Source organism: Scyliorhinus torazame, chromosome 2 (assembly GCF_047496885.1).
Source record: "Scyliorhinus torazame isolate Kashiwa2021f chromosome 2, sScyTor2.1, whole genome shotgun sequence".
NCBI lineage: Eukaryota > Metazoa > Chordata > Chondrichthyes > Carcharhiniformes > Scyliorhinidae > Scyliorhinus > Scyliorhinus torazame.
Genome location: NC_092708.1, coordinates 353,298,121 through 353,320,540, shown reverse-complemented (window position 1 = coordinate 353,320,540; position 22,420 = coordinate 353,298,121). Strand labels below are relative to the sequence as shown.

Sequence of the window (22,420 nt, the reverse complement as noted above, 5' to 3'; positions counted from 1 at the left end):
CTTTTCAAGGATCCATGTTCCTTCTACTAATTGACGCCCAGTCTAAATGGCTAGAGGTGCATAAGATGCAGGGGACAACGTCCGGCGCAACAATTGAAAAGATGCGTTTATCGTTTAGTACGCATGGCCTCCCTGAGGTGCTGGTCACGGATAACGGCACTCCATTCACGAGTGAGGAGTTTGCGAGGTTCACGAAGATGAACGGCATCCGCCATATCTGCACTGCCCCTTACCACCCGGCTTCAAATGGGTTGGCAGAGCGCGCAGTGCAGACATTCAAAAGAGGCCGAAAGAAGCAGTCTTCTGGATCAATGGACACGAGACTGGCTCGCTTTTTGTTTACGTACAGGACCACCCCCCATGCAGTGACTGGGGTAGCTCCCGCAGAACTCCTAATGTGCCGGAGACTTCGCACCCGCCTTAGTATGGTTTTCCCGGACATTGGCGCAAAAGTACGCCGCACACAAGAACGGCAGGGACAGGGATTTTCTTGGCATCGGCCGATTCGGCAGTTTGCGCCCGGTGACCCAGTGTTCGTTCAGAATTTTGCTGGTGGTGCCCAATGGGTTCCTGGTGTAATCATTCGCCAAACGGGCCCTATATCTTACCAGGTGCAAGCCCAGGGATGTCTCCAGCGAAAACATGTAGACCACGTTCGGTCCAGAAGACTATCCCCTCAAAAGATTCCCCGCCCCCGGAGCTCATTTCTACAGCCGCAGAGACCAGATACAAGGGAAGGTAGTCCTCACAATCTTCCACTGGTGCCTCACTCGAAGCCTGCGCAGGTCGTTACGGAACCGAATGGAGATAGAGACGCTGACAATAGACTCTGACTCCGAGATAGAGACACAGGATGCATCAGAGGGGGAATCCTCGGGTCCACGGGCCGTGGATGTACAACCGTTGCGCCGTTCATCACGGAAGCGCCGGTCTCCGTCTCGTTACACGCCGCCTGATCCAGCGCCGCGTGCAAATGGTGTCCGGCCTGCGGCCAAACGAGTCCGACGCCCTCCTTCGCCAGGGTCTTCGGTGGATTCCTTGGACTTTGGGGGGAGGGATGTTATAACCTGCCTACTTACCATTGGCTGGGGACTAATGACTATCCCACAATCCTGTGGGAGTATGAGCTTCCCCAATGAGGGGGGCGGAGAAACCATTAGTAAACTCCTAGTATAAATAAAGCTGGCCAGTTCAGGAACCAGCAGGAAGGAGTATGTAGCAAGGGAAGTTACTGCTACTGTTATGTATATATGTTATTGTAAATAAATGTTATTACTTTGTATCCTTAAAACTCGTGCTGGATTCTTCGTGGCCCTCACAAAAGACAGGCAAGGGCAGCATGTTCTTATAAGGAGAGCTTGTGCATTTCATTTTTAGGAACTTTTGTGTTTGCTTTTTCATTAACTTAATTTGGAGAACATTAAGCAAGTTAGTTCTTGTATGCATCAGATATCAAATTGAGCAAAATATAATCACAACCAAATATGAGCGTGCATCACCTGACCCACCGAACATTTCATCTATGCCTTCCCTACAGCAGTGACTACACTTCAAAAGTGATTAATTCACTTCCGGGTGCGGCGATGACCAGCTAAGTCGCACGTTTCGGCAGCTCCCGGTGGAACGGACTTTTGGGCTCTTGATAGGAGCCCCAACGGCAATTTTAACGGCAAAGCACACTGTGCAGTAATCCAGAAGGGAATCCCCCCTGGACACGGATGGAAAAAAGAGAGGAAAGTGACCGGATTGCGGTGGATCCTCTAGAGCAGCGGCCAGGAAGGCAGGCACAAAGCAAGATGGCGTCGGAAGGAGGCAGTTTAATATGGGGCCCTGACCAACAAGAGTTCCTGCGGCGTTGCGTTGAAGAACTCAAAAAGGAGATGAAGAAGGAGCTGTTGGCCCCGATATTACAAGCGATTGAGGGGCTACAGGAGGAGCAAAAGAGCCAGGAACAGGAGCTTCGGGTCGTGAAGGCAAAGGCTGCTGAGAATGAGGACGACATACAGGGCCTGGTGGTGAAAACGGAGATGCACGAGGCACAACACAAAAGGTGTGTGGAAAGGCTGGAGGTGCTGGAGAATAATGCGAAGAGGAAGAATTTAAGGATTCTTGGTCTTCCCGAAGGTGTAGAAGGGGCGGACGTCGGGGCATATGTGAGCACGATGCTGCACTCGTTAATGGGATCGGAGGCCCCGACGGGTCCGCTGGAGGTGGAGGGAGCCTATCGAGTTATGGCGCGAAGACCGAGGGCTGGAGAAATTCCTCGAGCCATAGTGGTGAGATTTCTCCGATATAAGGACAGAGAGATGGTCCTCAGATGGGCAAAGAAAACTCGGAGCAGTAGGTGGGAGAACGCGGTGATCCGCGTATATCAAGATTGGAGTGCGGAGGTGGCGAGAAGGAGGGCAAGTTTTTTTTTTAATAAATATTTTATTGAAAATTTTTGGTCAACCAACACAGTACATTGTGCATCCTTTACACAATATTATAACAGCACAAATAACAATGACCTATTTTATATAAACAAAAAACAAAAAATGAATAAATATTAAATAACAAAAATGAAAACTAGCCCTAATTGGCAACTGCCTTGTCACAAGTTACACCCCCCCGCCCCTCCCCCCCCCCCCCCCCCCCCCAAATCCTGGGCTGCTGCTGCTGCCTTCTTTTTCCCCTTCCATCTATCTATCCGCAAGGTATTCGACGAACGGTTGCCACCGCCTGGTGAACCCTTGAGCCGACCCCCTTAGGACGAACTTAATCCGCTCTAGCTTTATAAACCCCGCCATGTCATTTATCCAGGTCTCCACCCCCGGGGGCTTGGCTTCCTTCCACATTAGCAATATCCTGCGCCGGGCTACTAGGGACGCAAAGGCCAAAACATCGGCCTCTCTCGCCTCCTGCACTCCCGGCTCTTGTGCAACCCCAAATATGGCCAACCCCCAGCTTGGTTCGACCCGGACCCCCACTACTTTGAAAGCACCTTTGTCACCCCCATCCAAAACCCCCGTAGTGCCGGGCATGACCAAAACATATGGGTATGATTCGCTGGGCTTCTCGAGCACCTCGCACACCTATCCTCCACCCCAAAAAATTTACTGAGCCGCGCTCCAGTCATATGCGCCCTGTGTAATACCTTAAACTGAATCAGGCTTAGCCTGGCACACGAGGACGACGAGTTTACCCTACTTAGGGCATCCGCCCACAGCCCCTCCTCGATCTCCTCCCCCAGCTCTTCTTCCCATTTCCCTTTTAGTTCATCTACCATAGTCTCCCCTTCGTCCCTCATTTCCCTATATATATCTGACACCTTACCATCCCCCACCCATGTCTTTGAGATCACTCTGTCCTGCACCTCTTGTGTCGGGAGCTGCGGAAAATCCCTCACCTGTTGCCTCGCAAAAGCCCTCAGTTGCATATACCTGAATGCATTCCCTTGGGGTAACCCATATTTCTCGGTCAGCGCTCCCAGACTCGCGAACTTCCCATCCACAAATAGATCTTTCAGTTGCGTTATTCCTGCTCTTTGCCACATTCCATATCCCCCATCCATTCCCCCCGGGGCAAACCTATGGTTGTTTCTTATCGGGGACCCCCCCAAAGCTCCAGTCTTTCCCCTATGCCGTCTCCACTGTCCCCAAATCTTCAGTGTAGCTACCACCACCGGGCTTGTGGTGTAGTTCCTCGGTGAGAACGGCAATGGGGCTGTCACCATAGCCTGCAGGCTAGCCCCCCTACAGGACGCCCTCTCTAATCTCTTCCACGCCGCTCCCTCCTCCTCTCCCATCCACTTACTCACCATTGAAATATTAGCGGCCCAATAGTACTCACTTAGGCTCGGTAGTGCCAGCCCCCCCCTATCCCTGCTACGCTGTAAGAATCCCTTCCTCACTCTCGGGGTCTTCCCGGCCCAAACAAAACCCATGATGCTCTTTTCAATCCTTTTAAAAAAAGCCTTCGTGATCACCACCGGGAGGCACTGAAACACAAAGAGGAATCTCGGGAGGACCACCATCTTAACCGCCTGCACCCTCCCTGCCATTGACAGGGCTACCATATCCCATCTCTTGAAATCTTCCTCCATCTGTTCCACCAACCGCGTTAAATTTAACCTGTGCAGTGTGCCCCAATTCTTAGCTATCTGAATCCCCAGGTAACGAAAGTCTCTTGTTACCTTCCTCAACGGTAGGTCCTCTATTTCTCTACTCTGCTCCCCAGGATGCACCACAAACAGCTCACTCTTCCCCATGTTCAATTTATACCCTGAAAAATCCCCAAACTCCCCAAGTATCCGCATTATTTCTGGCATCCCCTCCGCCGGATCCGCCACATATAGTAGCAAATCGTCCGCATACAAAGATACCCGGTGTTCTTCTCCTCCCCTAAGTACTCCCCTCCACTTCTTGGAACCCTCAGCGCTATCGCCAGGGGCTCAATCGCCAGTGCAAACAGTAATGGGGACAGAGGGCATCCCTGCCTTGTCCCTCTATGGAGCCGGAAATATGCCGATCCCCGTCCATTCGTGACCACACTCGCCACTGGGGCCCTATACAATAGCTGCACCCATCTAACATACCCCTCTCCAAAACCAAATCTCCTCAACACCTCCCACAAATAATCCCATTCCACTCTATCAAATGCTTTCTCGGCATCCATCGCCACTACTATCTCTGTTTCACCCTCTGGTGGGGCCATCATCATTACCCCTAACAGCCTCCGTATATTCGTGTTCAGCTGTCTCCCCTTCACAAACCCAGTTTGGTCCTCGTGAACCACCCCCGGGACACATTCCTCTATTCTCATTGCCATTACCTTGGCCAGGACCTTAGCATCCACATTTAGGAGTGAAATTGGTCTGGAGGACCCGCATTGTAGCGGGTCCTTTTCCTTCTTTAAGAGAAGCGATATCGTTGCTTCAGACATAGTCGGGGGCAGTTGTCCCCTTTCCTTTGCCTCATTAAAGGTCCTCGTCAGTACCGGGGCGAGCAAGTCCAAATATTTTCTATAAAATTCGACTGGGAATCCGTCCGGTCCCGGGGCCTTTCCCGTCTGCATGCTCCTAATTCCTTTCACCACTTCTTCTACCTCGATCTGTGCTCCCAGTCCCACCCTTTCCTGCTCTTTCACCTTGGGAATTTCCAGCCGATCCAAAAAGTCCATCATTCTCTCCCTCCCATCCGGGGGTTGAGCTTCATATAATTTTTTATAAAATGTCTTGAACACTTCATTCACTCTCTCCGCTCCCCGCTCCATCTCTCCTTCCTCGTCCCTCACTCCCCCTATTTCCCTCGCTGCTCCCCTTTTCCTCAATTGGTGTGCCAGCAACCTGCTCGCCTTCTCCCCATATTCATACTGTACACCCTGTGCCTTCCTCCATTGTGCCTCTGCAGTGCCTGTAGTCAGCAAGTCAAATTCCACATGCAGCCTTTGCCTTTCCCTGTACAATCCCTCCTCCGGTGCTTCCGCATATTGTCTGTCCACCCTCAAAAGTTCTTGCAGCAACCGCTCCCGTTCCTTACTCTCCTGCTTCCCTTTATGTGCCCTTATTGATATCAGCTCCCCCTAACCACCACCTTCAACGCCTCCCAGACCACTCCCACCTGGACCTCCCCATTGTCATTGAGTTCCAAGTACTTTTCAATACATCCCCTCACCCTTAGACACACCCCCTCATCCGCCATTAGTCCCATGTCCATTCTCCAGGGTGGGCGCCCTCCTGTTTCCTCCCCTATCCTCAAGTCCACCCAGTGTGGGGCGTGATCCGAAATGGCTATAGCCGTATACTCCGTTCCCCTCACAAAAAAGAACAAAGAAATGTACAGCACAGGAACAGGCCCTTCGGCCCTCCAAGCCCGTGCCGACCATACTGCCCGACTAAACTACAATCTTCTACACTTCCTGGGTCCGTATCCTTCTATTCCCATCCTATTCATATATTTGTCAAGATGCCCCTTAAATGTCCCTATCGTCCCTGCCTCCACTACCTCCTCCGGTAGCGAGTTCCAGGCACCCACTACCCTCTGCGTAAAAAACTTGCCTCGTACATCTACTCTAAACTTTGCCCCTCTCACCTTAAACCTATGCCCCCTAGTAATTGACCCCTCTCTACCCTGGGGAAAAGCCTCTGACTATCCACTCTGTCTATGCCCCTCATAATTTTGTATACCTCTATCAGGTCGCCCCTCAACCTCCTTCGTTCCAGTGAGAACAAACCGAGTTTATTCAATCGCTCCTCATAGCTTATGCCCTCCATACCAGGCAACATTCTGGTAAATCTCTTCTGCACCCTCTCTAAAGCCTCCACATCCTTCTGGTAGTGTGGCGACCAGAATTGAACACTATACTCCAAGTGTGGCCTAACTAAGGTTCTATACAGCTGCAACATGACTTGCCAATTCTTATACTCAATGCCCCGGCCAATGAAGGCAAGCATGCCGTATGCCTTCTTGACTACCTTCTCCACCTGTGTAGCCCCTTTCAGTGATCTGTGGACCTGTACTCCTAGATCTCTTTGATCACCTTCGGGATCAATGCCCTACCCAGCACGAAAAAGTCTATGCGCGAATAAACTTTATGGACATAGGAGAAAAACGAGAACTCCTTACTCCTAGGTCTACTGAATCTCCACGGGTCCACACCTCCCATCTGCTCCATAAAATCTTTAAGCACCTTGGCTGCTGCCGGCCTCCTTCCAGTCCTGGACTTCGACCTATCCAGCCCTGGTTCCAACACCGTGTTAAAGTCTCCCCCCATTATCAGCTTTCCCGTCTCCAGGTCCGGAATGCGTCCTAGCATCCGCCTCATAAAATTGGCATCATCCCAGTTCGGGGGCATACACGTTTACCAAAACCACCGTCTCTCCCTGTAGTTTGCCACTCACCATCACGTATCTGCCCCCGTTATCCGCCACTATAGTCTTTGCCTTCGAACATTACCCCGCTTCCCCACTAATATAGCCACCCCCCCTGTTTTTCGCATCTAGCCCCGAATGGAACACCTGCCCCACCCATCCTTTGCGCAGCCTAACCTGGTCTATCAGTTTCAGGTGCGTTTCCTGTAACATAACCACATCTGCTTTAAAGTTTCTTAAGGTGTGCGAGTACCCGTGCCCTCTTTATCGGCCCGTTGAGCCCTCTCACGTTCCACGTGATCAGCCGAGTTGGGGGGCTTCCCACCCCCCCCCCCCCCCCCCCCCCCCACCTTGCCGATTAGCCATCATCTTTTTCCAGCTTCTCACCCAGTTCCCACGCAGCTGTATCTCCCCCCAGGCGGTGCCCTCCCGCCCATCCTCTCCCGTACCCGCTCCCCCCCTTTCCCCAGCAGCAGCAACCAGTAATTCCCCCCTCCCACCCCCCCCCCCCCGCTAGACCCCCCGCTAGCGTAATTACTCCCCCCATGTTGCTCCCAGAAGTCAGCAAACTCTGGCTGACCTCGGCTTCCCCCCGTGACCACGGCTCGCACCGTGCGACGCCCCCTCCTTCCTGCTTCTCTATTCCCGCCATAATTATCATAGCGCGGGAGCCAAGCCCGCGCTTCTCCCTTGGCCCCGCCCCCCATGGCCAACGCCCCATCTCCTCTCCCTCCCCACCTCCCCCCATCACCCCCTGTGGGAGAGAGAAAAGTTACCACACCGCAGGATTAGAACATAAAACCCCTCTTCGCCCCCCACATTCGCCCCACCACTTTGTCCAAACGTTCTTTTTAATAATCCACTCATTCCAGTTTTTCTTCTACAATAAACGTCCACGCTTCATCCGCCGTCTCAAAGTAGTGGTGCCTCCCTTGATATGTGACCCACAGTCTTGCCGGTTGCAGCATTCCAAATTTTATCTTCCTTTTATGAAGCACCGCCTTGGCCCGATTAAAGCTCGCCCTCCTTCTCGCCACCTCCGCACTCCAGTTGATAAACGCGGATCACCGCGTTCTCCCATTTACTGCTCCGAGTTTTCTTCGCCCATCTAAGGACCATTTCTCTATCCTTAAAACGGAGGAATCTCACCACTATGGCTCTGGGAGTTTCTCCTGCTCTCGGTCCTCGCGCCATAACTCGGTATGCTCCCTCCACCTCCAACGGACCCGCCGGGGCCTCCGTTCCCATTAACGAGTGCAGCATCGTGCTCACATATGCCCCGACGTCCGCACCCTCCACACCTTCAGGAAGACCAAGAATCCTCAGGTTGTTCCTCCTTGCGTTGTTTTCCAGTGCCTCCAACCTCTCCACACATCGTTTCTGATGTGCCTCCTGTATCTCCGTCTTCACCACCAGGCCCTGTATATCGTCCTCATTCTCGGCTGCCTTCGCCTTCACGACCCGAAGCTCCCGCTCCTGGGTCTTTTGTTCCTCCTTTAGCCCTTCAATCGCCTGTAGTATCGGGGCCAACAGCTCTTTCTTCATTTCCTTTTTTATCTCTTCCACGCAGCATTTCAAGAACTCTTGTTGTTCAGGGCCCCATGTGAAACTGCCACCTTCCGACGCCATCTTGGTTTTTGCTTGCCTTCCTTGCCGCTGTTCCAAAGGATCCGCTGCAATCCGGCCACTTTCCTCTCCTTTTTCCATCCGTGTCCAGGGGGAATTCCCTTCTGGTTTACCGCACGGTGTTTTTAGCCGTTAAAATTGCCGTTGGGGCTCCTATCAAGAGCCCAAAAGTCCGTTCCACCGGGAGCTGCCGAAACGTGCGACTTAGCTGGTCATCGCCGCACCCGGAAGTCAGGAGGGCAAGTTTTAATCGGGCCAAGGCGGTGGTGCACAAACGGAAGATTAAATTTGGAATGCTGCAACCGGCAAGACTGTGGGTCACACATCAAGGGAAACACCACTACTTCGAAACGGCAGATGAGGCGTGGACATTTATTGTCGAGGAGAAACTGGAGTGAGCGGGCCAGAAAAATAAGGTTTGGGACAAAGTGGGGGGGTGAATATGTGGGATGAAGGGGGGGAAAAGAGGGAAGAGATGACTTCCCAAGTTGTTAATCCTGCGACCCTGTAACTTTTCTCTCTTCCCCATGTCGTGGGGGAGGGGGTGGGAGGGAGGATGAGGAGCTGAGGGCGCTGGCCATTGGGGGCGGGGCAAAAAGGGGAAGCGCGGGCTTTGTTCCCGTGCTATGGTAATCACGGCGGGAACAGGGAAGCAGGAAGGAGGGGGCCTCACACAGTGTGAGCCGAGGTCACGGGGGAATCCGAGGTCGGCCAGAGTTTGCTGACTTCTGGGAGCAACATGGGGGGTGCAATTATGGTAGTTTGGGATCTAGCGGGGGGGGGGGGGGGGTTAACTGGGTTGCTGCTGCTGGGGAGAAGGGGGAGCTGGTATGGGGGGGTGGTCGGGGTGGGGGGGGCGCCGCTTGGGGGAGATACGGCTACGTGGGAACCGGGTGAGCAGCTGGATTGAAAAAAGGAGATGGCTCGTCGTCAAGGGGGGGGGGGGGGGGGGGGGGGGGGGGGGGGGTAAAGAGCCCCCCAACCCGGTTGATCACGTGGAATGTGAGAGGGCTGAACGGGCCGATTAAGAGGGCACGGGTACTCGCATACCTAAAGAAATTTAAGGCAGATGTGGTTATGCTTCAGGAGATGCATCTGAAGCTGATAGACCAGGTCAGACTACGCAAAGGATGGGTGGGGCAGGTGTTTCATTCGGGGCTAGACGTAAAAAACAGGGGGGTGGCCATACCAGTGGGGAAGCAGGTAATGTTTGAGGCAAAGACTATAGTGGCGGATAGTGGGGGCAGATACGTGATGGTGAGTGGCAAACTGCAAGGGGAGGCGGTGGTATTAGTGAACGTGTATGCCCTGAACTGGGATGATGCCAACTTTATGAGGCATATGTTAGGACGAATCCCGGACCTAGAAGTGGGGAAGTTGGTAATGGGTGGAGATTTTAATACGGTGCTGGACCCAGGGCTGGACAGATCGAGGTCCAGGACCGGAAGGAGGCCGGCTGCAGCTAGGGTGCTTAAGGACTTTATGGAGCAGATGGAAGGAGTAGACCCCTGGAGATTTAGTAGACCTAGGAGTAAGGAGTTTTCGTTTTTCTGTGTCCACAAAGTTTATTCACGAATAGATTTTTTTGTTTTGGGAAGGGCACTGATCCCAAAGGTGACGGGGATGGAGTACACGGCTATAGCCATTTCGGATCATGCTCCACATTGGGTGGACCTGGAGATAGGGGAAGAAAAACAAGAGCGTCCACCCTGGAGAATGGACATGGGATTATTGGCAGATGAGGGTGTGTGTTTAAGGGTGACGGGGTGTATTGAAAGGTACTTGGAACTCAATGATAATGGGGAGGTACAGGTGGGAGTGGTCTGGGAGGAGCTGAAGGCAGTGGTTAGAGGGGAGCTGATATCTATTAGGGCACATAAAGGAAAGCAGGAGGGTAGGGAAAGGGAGCGGTTGTTGAAAGAACTTCTGAGGGTGGACAGACAATATGCGGAGGCACCGGAGGAGGGACTGTACAGGGAAAGGCAAAGGCTACATGTAGAATTTGACTTGTTGACTACCTGTAATGCAGAGGCACAATGGAGGAAGGCACAGGGTGTACAGTACGAATACGGGGAGAAGGCGAGCAGGTTGCTGGCCCACCAACTGAGGAAAAGGGGAGCAGCGAGGGAGATAGGGGGGGTGAGAGATGAGGAGGGAGAGATGGAGCGGGGAGCGGAGAGAGTGAATGGAGTGTTCAAGGCATTTTACGAAAGATTATATGAAGCTCAGCCCCCGGATGGGAAGGAGAGAATGATGTGCTTTCTGGATCAGCTGGAATTTCCTAAGGTGGAGGAGCAGTAGAGGGTGGGACTGGGAGCACATATTGAGACGGAGGAAGTAGTGAAAGGGATTGGGAGCATGCAGGCGGGGAAGGCCCCGGGACCAGACGGATTCCCAGTTGAATTCTATAGGAAATATATGGACTTGCTGGCCCCGCTACTGATGAGAACCTTTAATGAGGCGAGGGAAAGGGGGCAGCTGCCCCCGACTATGTCAGAGGCAACGATATCGCTCCTCCTAAAGAAGGAAAAAGACCCGCTGCAATGCGGGTCCTACAGGCCCATTTCCCTCCTGAATGTGGACGCTAAGATTCTGGCCAAGGTAATGGCAATGAGGATAGAGGATTGTGTCCCGGGGGTGGTTCATGAGGACCAAACTGGGTTTGTGAAGGGGAGAGAGCTGAATACAAATATACGGAGGCTGCTAGGGATAATGATGATGCCCCCACCAGAGGGGAAAGCGGAGATAGTGGTGGCGATGGATGCCGAGAAAGCATTTGATAGAGTGTAGTGGGATTATTTGTGGGAGGTGCTGAGGAGATTTGGTTTTGGGGATGGGTATATCAGGTGGGTACAGTTGCTGTATAGGGCCCCGATGGCGAGCGTGGTCACGAATGGACGGGGGTCTGACTATTTCCGGCTCCATAGAGGGACGAGGCAGGGATGTCCTCTGTCCCCGTTATTGTTTGCACTGGCGATTGAACCCCTGGCCATAGCATTGAGGGATTTCCAGGAAGTGGAGGGGAGTACTCAGGGGGAGAGAAGAACACCGGGTATCTCTGTATGCGGATGATTTGTTGCTATATGTGGCGGACCCGGCGGAGGGGATGCCAGAGATAATGCGGATACTTGGGGAGTTTGGGGATTTTTCAGGGTATAAACTGAACATGGGGAAAAGTGAGTTGTTTGTGGTGCATCCAGGGGAGCAGAGCAGAGAGATAGAGGATTTACCGTTGAGGAAGGTAACAAGGGACTTCCGGTACTTGGGGATCCAGATAGCCAAGAATTGGGGTACATTACACAGGCTTAATTTAACGCGGTTGGTGGAACAGATGGAGGAGGACTTTAAGAGATGGGACATAGTGTGCCTGTCATTGGCAGGTAGGGTGCAGGCGGTTAAAATGGTGGTCCTCCCGAGATTCCTTTTTGTGTTTCAGTGCCTCCCAGTGGTGATCACAAAGGCTTTTTTCAAAAGAATCGAGAAGAGTATTATGGGTTTTGTGTGGGCTGGGAAGACCCCGAGAGTGAGGAGGTGATTCTTGCAGCGTAGTAGAGACGGGGGGGGCTGGCACTAACGAGCCTAAGTGAGTACTACTGGGCCGCCAATGTTTCAATGGTGTGTAAGTGGATGGGAGAAGGGGAGGGAGCGGCGTGGAAGAGATTGGAGAGGGCGTCCTGCAGGGGGACTAGCCTACAAGCAATGGTGACGGCACCGTTGCCGTTCTCACCAAAGAAATACACCACAAGCCCGGTGGTGGTGGCTACATTGAAGATTTGGGGGCAGTGGAGACGGCATAGGGGAAGGACGGGAGCTTCGGTGCGGTCCCCGATAAGAAACAATCATAGGTTCGTTCCGGGGAGAATGGATGGGGGATTTGGAGCATGGCAAAGAGCTGGGGTAGTACAACTGAGAGATCTGTTTGTAGATGGGACGTTTGCGAGCCTGGGAGCGCTGACGGAAAAATATGGGTTGCCCCAAGGGAATGCATTTCGGTACATGCAATTGAGGGCTTTTGCGAGGCAACAGGTGAGGGAATTCCCGCAGCTCCCGACGCAGGAGGTGCAGGATAGAGTGATCTCAGAGACATGGGTGGGGGATGGTAAGGTGTCGGACATATACAGGGAAATGAGGGACGAGGGGGAGATCATGGTAGATGAGCTGAAAGGGAAATGGGAAGAAGAACTAGGGGAGGAGATTGAGGAGGGGCTGTGGGCTGATGCCCTACGTAGGGTAAACTCATCGTCCTCGTGTGCCAGGCTAAGCCTGATACAATTTAAGGTGCTACACAGGGCGCATATGACTGGAGCACGGCTTAGTAAATTTTTTGGGGTAGAGGATAGGTGTGCGAGATGCTCGAGAGGCCCAGCGAAGCACACCCACATGATCTGGTCATGCCCGGCACTACAGGGGTTCTGGGTGGGGGTGGCAAAGGTGCTTTCGAAGGTGGTGGGGGGCCGGGTCGAACCAAGCTGGGGGTTGGCTATATTTGGGGTTGCAGAAGAGCCGGGAGTGCAGGAGGTGAGAGAGGCTGACGTGTTGGCCTTTGCGTCCCTTGTAGCCCGGCGCAGGATATTGTTGATGTCGAAGGAAGCCAAACCCCCGGGTGTGGAGACCTGGATAAACGACATGGCAGGGTTTATAAAGTTAGAACGGATTAAGTTCGTGTTAAGGGGTTCGGCTCAGCGGTTCACCAGGCGGTGGCAACCGTTCGTCGACTACCTCACAGAAAGATAGAGGGAATGGAAAAGAAGTAGACAACAGCAGCAACCCAGGGGGGAGGGGGGGGGGAGGGCGGGGGAATCGGACGGACTCTCAGAGATGTTATTGTATATGTATAATATGTATAGGCATTTGTTATAGGTAATTGTATATTGGATTGTTGGATTGTATTTTTGGAGAGTATTTATTTTGGACAAGGCAGTTGCCATTCAGTTTTGTTTTTGTTTATATATTATTTATTTATTTGTTTAAAACTGGCCACTGTTATTTAAATTGCTTTATTGTTGTGTAAAAGAAACACTACGTACTGTTATGTTTGGCCAAAAATCTTGAATAAAATATATATTTTTTTAAAAAGTGATTAATTGATACCTTCCTGGTGCATATTGTTCAGTAGCACCACATGCAGTGCCTTTGCTCATGAAGCCATCAAGAGGATCATAGTTAAAGTTCTTAATACCTGACAGCTGGGCTAGGACCTCCTCCTTGACTGATTCCGGAGAGTTTTAAAGAGGTTCCAGGTCCTGCAGACAAAAAGTACTTTCAGATATCTTTGAAAATCCAATTCAAAATTCAAATATAGTTCCATTGCCCAAATCTAAAATCTGAGCATGTATGAATAATACTTATGTTTTGTTAATTCAGCAAAATGTGAAAAAAACCCACAAATATTCTGAATTGTATTTTATATATTCTGTGATTATTAACACTTTTTCACAGGTTTAAATAGGAGCTGTGTGTGTGGTATTAGTGGTAAAATGTAAACTTTAAAAGTTAAGCGTTCAGTTGTTCCACTATCACCTCAGAGCCAGACAAATGTGGGCTCAAGGTCCCTCCAGTCACCTGACCGCCTAATCATAGCTGACACCTCAGTGCTGCCGCTAGTTTTCACATGAGGCATTCAAACAATAATGATCAATGGTGCTAGTTTTCATTCAACTGATGCCATCACTGAAGATACAATTTGACACAGAATTGGGCCATTTGGCCCATGCCTGTCCCAGCTGCTTTCCGAGAGCAGTCAACACCAATCCTGCTATCACATTCACACTTATTTCTCTGCATATTCCTCCACTTCAAAATATTTATTAAAGATTCCCCTAAAAAAAATCCGCAATGGCCCCTGCAGCAACCACTGCCGAGGGAAAAGCATTCCCTGTTCCAGTAACTCGAAGTAAATATATTTTCCTAATCTTTCTTCTCATTTCCAGTGACATGAATGACTTCCTCGTTGCTGACTCTCAAACAGAATAAAATAGATTTTTCATTTACAATCAGTCTTCGCATTTCCTGCTCCTAAAAGAATTAGCCTCTGTATCACAAGTTTTTCCCCAGAAAAATAGTTTTGCATCTCTGGTATCATTCTGCTTGTGTTCTAAACTCTTTAATGGTTTTAATGATCTCGATTTTGTGGTCAGCAGCAAAGCAATGATGCTCACCATTGACCTTGAAGCAAACTGCCTGCAAAACCCTAGCAATCTCGGTGCTGTGGATTTCACTTATTTCAATGTTTCTTTGATTCTAGCGTGAACTATAAGGGATTGCTTGCATAAAACAGTGCTGTTAGCAAGCAGGCTGAGCAGTCAAATCACAGACATCAAAACATTTTATGGAGAGTAAAATATTGTAACATTAACATGGGATTAATGGGATAAACAATTTTTAAAAAATTCATGGAACTTATCTTTGAATCATGATAGAGTATTGTTGAAAAAAATGAACAACTTTTTATCAAAGCTTTTCATCGGGTATTGATCAGGACATTTGTAAGAATACACTGCAAGAGAAATCAACAAATTTATACTATAAGAGAAGTGGGTGCTAATTGTTGGTAAGTAGACTCTTGATTACCTTGGAGAATGCACAAGTTGATGGTAACTGACCATTAACTACCAAGCATCATTTGAATTTAAACCAAGCAGCACAACTCTGATTGGTCAAGACATTGTCCTAAGGAATTCATCAGTAAATGGCTGTCACTTACTGAACTTAACTGAAACAGGCACAATGTGTGTACATGTTCTTTCTGTCTGCAAAGAACAGAGCCCGGTGGATTAAAAATAAGCTTCCACTACACGCAAATGCATCACACTGCGAGTCCGACTAACACTCTTAAATTGATTGTCAGTGTAATTCTTAACACACTGAGGAATATTTCGCAAATGTTGCCCCATTAAGGTTGATTTCTCTTACACTGTATTCTTGTGAATGTCCTGATGAGTGTAAGACAAAATGCTTTGACAAAAATGTATTTTTTTCAGCAATATTCAAGTTCTGTTCTACCTGAATCATAATGAAAAAATTTGACATTCCACAAATATAAAGTTAGTTCTTCTGGGTCAGAGAGCTTGCTCAACAATAGTTAGGAACTTGAATGTTGTTAAAATTCCAGTTGGACAGTATGCACTTTTTCAAGGAGTTTTACAGCAAGACTAATAGTGGAAGTTCATATTAATTGAAGTGATTGCTAAAGATTTTTGTTTACACGGACTTCAACAACGTACCCCGTGGAGGAGCAGAGTAAGCGACAGCAACTTATGAATTTCCACAGTTGACTGCTCACATGAGGACACTAGAAGTTGCAGTCATCATTACAAATGCAAAATCATGACAAATGTACTTTCTATAATGGGACATTCTAACCTGGAGTTATGCCATTGGGGGGGGGGGGGGGGGGCTCATGGAATATTCACTGGGTGCTGCCCGGCAGCTTCACCTCCAAGGGGATATTGTAGGTGAGTCTTCAGGCAGCCATGATTCCCAAGCTCTTCACTGTTCAGGGTAAACCGAAGAGGATCTCTGGAGGACACAGATAAGTTCAACCCGGGGCCAGTCGTTCCTTCTTGGGGGGAGGGGTTGCTAGCTGACCTTATATTCCATTTACTTTGGTACGCCATAAGCGGGTCTGGAGGATGGCATGCAGGCATCGCTTCCTGTGTCCTCCTTGCCGGGCTTGTGCTCCAATTACCACTGAGATGGTACCCGTCCTTACTGGGAGCTGGAAAGTGGGTGGCAGGTGAATACTAAGGGTCAGCACTGGAGCGATGAGGAGCGGGAGGGGGACCCTGCGGCAATAGCTGGCAGGGAGTAGTACCACAGAGGGAACAGCCCCATTTGAGTTTGTACTGGCCTGACCAGCAAAGGGTTTTCCAACGTCTGTCTTCCTATCTACAAATGTCAGAGCCACAATGCCGGAGAATGACTCCGCCTGTCTCAAGGGATGGTGGACCACCTTAGCCATGTCCTGCAAAAGCTGGTACCACATGGGATGGGGGGACACCCACTGCCAGTGACCCTTAAAGTCACCGCCTCTCTGAATTGCTATGCGCGTGGCTCATTTCATGGCAGCAAATGTGATTTGTATGGGTTCTCCCAGTCAGTCGCATACAAATGCTTCAGGAGATTCCCTTTATGCGAGGGCCCACATGTGTATTAACTTGGACTGGGAACAGGAGAGCCAAGACACCAGGGCCAAGGGTTTCAACCATGCCCTAAGCGCAGGGTTTAATAAGCTGCATCCATGTGGTGATGAGGTCTCCATGGCATCATGCGGCACCATTTATGAACAGCAAGAGATACCATTCCCTCAAAGTTCAGATTGTCTTGTCACCGCATGATGCAAATCATGCAGGTGTGTGCCTGTTTCCCGGGGGAAGGTCCATAACAGTTACAATTTGGGGCGCTCCCAGATCCCAAAGCAGCATCTGGAGGGATAACTCTTCGGGACAAGGGGTATACAATAAGGAAGTGGCTGATGACACCAGTGTGGAGTCCACCAACAGGCGGAGAAACACTACGAGGCTCATGCTTCAACGCGTGTGGTGGTGGAGCAGGCGATCGGACAGTTGAAGATGTGGTTCCAGTGCCTCGACTGGTCAGGGGTGCCCTCCATTACAGAGGGTGTCCTGCATAACTGAGGTCTGCTAAACTCTCCGCAACTTGGTGTTGCAGAGGGGAGAGCACCTGGAGCCGGAGGAGCGCCACATCTACTCAGATGAGGAGGAGGGCAACCCACATGAGGGGAAGAAGTAAGGTCTTTGGACCATGGCCAGTGGGGCTAGGGACACCTTCAAAACCTCTAGGTTTGGAGACGAGCAGGTCCCACCATGGTGATTGCTATCTCAGCATTACTGCCTGCGGTAGGTTTCCGTGATGGATCCCGATTCCATGGGCAGGGTGCTAAAACCTTTGGCCAGACTCTGCAGGTGAATGATGACTTGCATTGAGGTGGAGCGATGCTCCTTTCTTCCTCAGTGATATGTCTGACTCCTGCCTGACTCCTGCTTGAGAGTTGAATGATACACTTAAATGAACGGGCTTGTCATGGGGTTTAGAAACACGGGACGAGCTCTCATCTGTTACAGCCCCCTTCGAGATCAGGGGTCCTGCTGTGTTCCTCCAACTAATATCTGGGTAGATCAGCCACTCTACATTTTGTCAGCCCATGGCATCCTCATCACTGGAAAGAGTGTCAGAACAAAGTGATGATTATTTACAAGTGCCTGTTTCCCAAGATGGCCTTGGCAGGCATCCGTGGGAGGCTTGGACCTTCAGGGCCTAATGTTTGGGCAGCTTGCAGCAACGTGTCTTTATTGAGTCTTCAGTGTGGGAGCTGACAGAGACATAGGGCTGCCACTCTCACACTGCACAGGGATGAAGCGCAAAGTGTGCGTGGAGGTTTGTGGAGCATCTGGTGGTGAACAAAGTGATGTTGATTTACAAGTGTCTATCTACAGTGGTGAGCTATCTTAACTAGTGTGTTTCTATGGAGCTCCCAGTGATTGCAGTGATTCAGTTTCCCCAGGGTAAGCCATTCAGAGGGAGGGCACTAAGAGCACGGCATGATTCTTGTGGTGAGAAAAACCTTTCTTTAAGTGGCGTAAAATTCCGTGAGAAATCTCACTGACTTTGTTGATGGGATTCACTCAGTTTTTCTCGCTGGGACTGACACTTTGCCATTTTTTGGTAAGGTTCCACCCATTATCTCACCTCACTCTAAATCACATTTATTATCTGTCTGTCCATTCCACTAATCTGTCATTGTCCTCCTAAAGTCTTTTAGTCTGTCTCACTGCTTATTTTGTGTTAACAGCAAATTTTGATATGAGGGTTTGACTGAATTTAAATCAGGCCTAATTTAATTAACCAATAAAACTGATTTTCTAATGTACTTACGGGCAATCTGGGCAATAGCACTGTCATCCAGCATCATTTCCGCTATTCCTTCTTGATCTACATCAATCTCATCCACATATACCATCTCTGTCAAAGCTCGGGTTTTCAAACTCCATGCAGCCTACAGAATTGGTAAATATTAATTTCAGAAGTTTTGTGATTAGAAATTTGCATCAATTACAATTAAAGGAATGGAGCACATGGATGGGAGGCAAAAAAAGTTGCCAAGTCATGGTTTAAGGAAACTAGGTAGTAGTCACAAAATGAGGCTCCCTTTGCCATACTGATATGTACTGCAGTATTTAATATTGAAAGAGAGTCTTCACCTATTTGAAATTCAAATTGACAATCAAAGTGCACTCTGGATTAAAATAACCTTATATTTAACCATTCAGGTATTGCCTCGTGCTCGTGCTGTTTTTTTATTGAAGTAACTCACCATTTGATGAGTAAAACTTTTAACTCACTTTTTTGGAACATTATTTCAATAATAAATGCAAGTATTATTGAAGGCTATGTACTACTGTATATGTAATTTGCTAAATTCTACCACGTCCTAGATGAAAACACTACCAATATATTTTTTTAAAAGACATAATTGAGGGAAAATCAGTTCATGTTAGCAGATTAGAAGTTTAGTTTTGAAAAATAATAAGGTGAAAATAATATTATAAAGTAATAAATAATAATAATAATCGGTTATTGTCACAAGTAGGCTTCAATGAAGTTACTGTGAAAACCCTTTAGTCACCACATTCCGGCACCTGTTTGGGGAGGCCGGTACGGGAATTGAACCCGCGCTGCTGGCCTTGTTCTGCATTACAAGCCCGCTGTTTAGCCCACTGTGCTAAACCAGCCCCCAAGAGCCCAAGGGCTCAAAGAATTGCCTGGAGGTTCTGATGATATAAGGTGTTATTTCAGTCATTATGCGAACCCTGGATTGTAAATGTCCCAGTATATTACTTTAAACCTGTGCAGAAACATGCTCATCATTATAACAATTGTAAACCAAATATGTTAAATTAACAGTACCATTTAATGTACAGTTCTTTTGCTAGGTTTTTAATGTATTAACAAAAAAATGCCAGAGAAAATTATGTTTTGAGTTTAGTTCCTTCATCAAAACTGGTATTCCATTATCCTCAGACTCAGACAACTTCTATATATTACAAATATATAGGCAATTCCACAAGTGTAATTGCTGTTCATGTCTATCCTTTTAAAAGATTTTTGTCCTGTATTACGTAATGTCCTTTTTCTGTGCTATTTTCTACTTGGTAGCAAGTTTAGAAAGTGTTGCATTCACATCACATAAATAAATTATTTTTCAGGTGAGCTTTGTATAATTCACAGAAAAGCAGAGTTCTCATGTTCACGTGTCAGATTGCTGTGAATCAGGAAAGGGAGAGAGAAGATGGGTTACCTGTTACACAAGAACACAAAAATTAGGAGCAGGAGTAGGCCATTCGGCCCCTCGGGCCTGCTTATTCATTCGACAAGATCATTTTCTGATCCGAATATGGTCTCTATTCCAATTTCGTGCCCCCCCCGCATAACCCCGGACTGCCGTGTCGATCAAAAATCTAACTAAGCCTCGAATATATTGAATGACCCAGCTGCCAGTGCTCTCTGGAGAAGAAAATTCAAGATATTAATGTTCCTCCGAGAAAGATTTTCGCCTCAACACAGTATTGTCTGGGAGATCACTCGTTTGTAAACTGTGTCCCCTAGATCTAGATTTTCCACTAGAAACACCACTCTCTCAGCATCCACCCTATCATGCCCCCTTTCTCTGTTTCACCCTAATTTCTCTTTACCATTTCTATGATGACTCACTTCTTGCCCGAACTGAACATTGGAAACACCAGTTTTGAACATCCATCATAAACACCTCTTCCTTGCAACTGGGGTATAAGGCTTGAGACAGTATTCAGTTAAGAAGTGGGACAATCAGACTTGAGTGTATATTCAACAATATTGAGGTTTTTGTCAGTTTAATTCTCAAAGCCTAAAGAAGCCCGGTGAGAGATAAATCACAGTTGCCTTTTCCTTGCACTCTTTTTTTTTAAATCTCAAAAATACGAGGCTACATCCCGAAAACTCACGATTGACTAAATTTCAAAATCTCACCCAACTGATTTCATGTTATTATTCACAGAAAATAATGCCTTTGAATCAAAAGCAGGTTCGACATGACACAAAATTTATAAATATAATTGTTGAATCTGAATTGGAAGGCAGGGATCAATTTATAAAGCAAATTCAAGGAAGACGGAAACACTGCAGATGCATTTTGAAATGGCAAAGTTTGAAATGATGCACTTTGGGAGGAACAATAGGGAGAGGCAGTATAATCGAGTCAACACAGACATGACAGGTCAAATGGCAGCCTCCTGTACGGTCAGCTTCTATGATAAAAACCGAACACAGGACCTGATGCTTCAACTTAGCAGAATAAAACAACCAGCTAATCTAAATCATAAGACTACAGACAAATAACAGAAGGCAGTTGATATGGAAAAGAAATGCTGGCCCAGCCAGCGATGCCCACATTCCACAAATTAATTTTAAAAACCTTCCACCAAAGTGGCAAAATGTCATGTTTAAGTTCAAGAATACTAGTAAATTTAATGCAGCTTAGATCTCAAATTGTGACACTCCAGACTGCAGAAAACACATTGCTCCAATAGATTTATTGTCACATGTACCGAGGTTCTTCGTACAGTCCAGGCAGATCGCTCCATATACAAAAACATAGAACCTACGATAAATACACAATGTAAATACATAAACATAGACATTGGATGAAGCATACGGTATATAGTGCTACAACTTTAGAGAGGATGCGCAGAAAGATCAGTTTAGTCCATAAGAGGGCCTACAGGAGTCTGATAACAGCGGGGAAGAAGCGGTTTTTCAATCTTTTGGTGCGTGTTTTCAGACTTTCTGCCCGATGAAAGAAGTTGGAAGAGAGAATAACCTGGGTGGGAGGGGTCTTTCATTATGCTGCCCACTTTCCCCAGGCAGCGGGGGGTGTAGACAGAATCAATGGATGGGAGGAAGGATCACGTGATGGACTGGGCTGTGTTCATGACACTCTGTAGTTTCCTACAGTCTTGGGCCGAGCAGTTGCCGTACCAAGCCATGATATGCAGCCAGATAGGATGCTTTCTGTGGTACATCTATAAAAATTGACACGAGTCATTGTGGGCGTGATAAATTTCCTTAGCTTCCTGAGGAAGTATAGGTGTTCTTGTGCTTTCTTGGTCATAGCGTGGACACGGGTGTACCAGGACAGGTTGTTGGTGATGTTTACACCTAAGAATTTTAAGCTGCCCACCATCTCCACCTCAGCCCCGTTGATACAGGGGCGTATACGACACTTCACTTCCTAATGTCAATAACCAGCTCCATTGTTTTGCTGACACTGAGGGAGAGATTGTCGTCAGTGCACCATGTCACGAGGTTCTCCATCTCCCACCTGTACTCTGACTAGTCGTTGTCTGAGATCTGACCCACTACAGTCGTATCATCAGCAAACTTGTAGATGGAGTTGGAGCCGAATTTTGCCACACAGTCGTGCGTATAAGGAGTATAGCAGGGAGCTAAATACGCATCCTGGCGTGGCCCCGGTTTTGAGGACTATCATGGAGGAGGTGTCGTTGTTTATTCTTACTGATTACGGGCTGTAGGTCGGGAAGTCGAGGATCCATTTGCAGAGGGAGGAGCCGAGTCCTAGATTTTGGAATTTGGATATGAGCTTGGCTGGGATTATGGTGTCGAAGGCATGCTGTAGTCAATGAACAGTTGTCCTTGATATCGAGATGCTCCTGGGACGAGTGTACAGCCAGGGAGATAGCATCTGCTGTGGACCTGTTGCGAGGTACCCGAATTACAATGGATCAAGGCATTCTGGAAGGTTAGAGTTGACGGGCGGGATTCTCCGACACCCCGCTGGGTCGGAGAATCGCCGGGAGGCAGAGTGAATCCCGCCCCTCCCAGCTGCCGAATTCGCTGCGCCAGGGTTTTGGCGGGGGTGGGGGCGGGATG

The 22,420-nt window shown here is 48.7% G+C and overlaps 1 protein-coding gene across 2 annotated transcripts in view; it reads right to left on the bottom strand.

Moving 5' to 3' along the window:
• Window positions 1–22,420, bottom strand: part of ttc8 (tetratricopeptide repeat domain 8) — an 89,407-nt gene that overhangs the window by 21,685 nt on the left and 45,302 nt on the right. For both annotated transcript variants that reach the window (XM_072491556.1, XM_072491566.1), the window contains 2 exons: window positions 18,371–18,491; window positions 13,656–13,719 (listed from right to left, as the gene is read on the bottom strand). In XM_072491556.1, coding sequence (XP_072347657.1) covers window positions 13,656–13,719; window positions 18,371–18,491 — 185 coding nt within the window. The remainder of the gene's footprint in view (window positions 1–13,655; window positions 13,720–18,370; window positions 18,492–22,420) is intronic.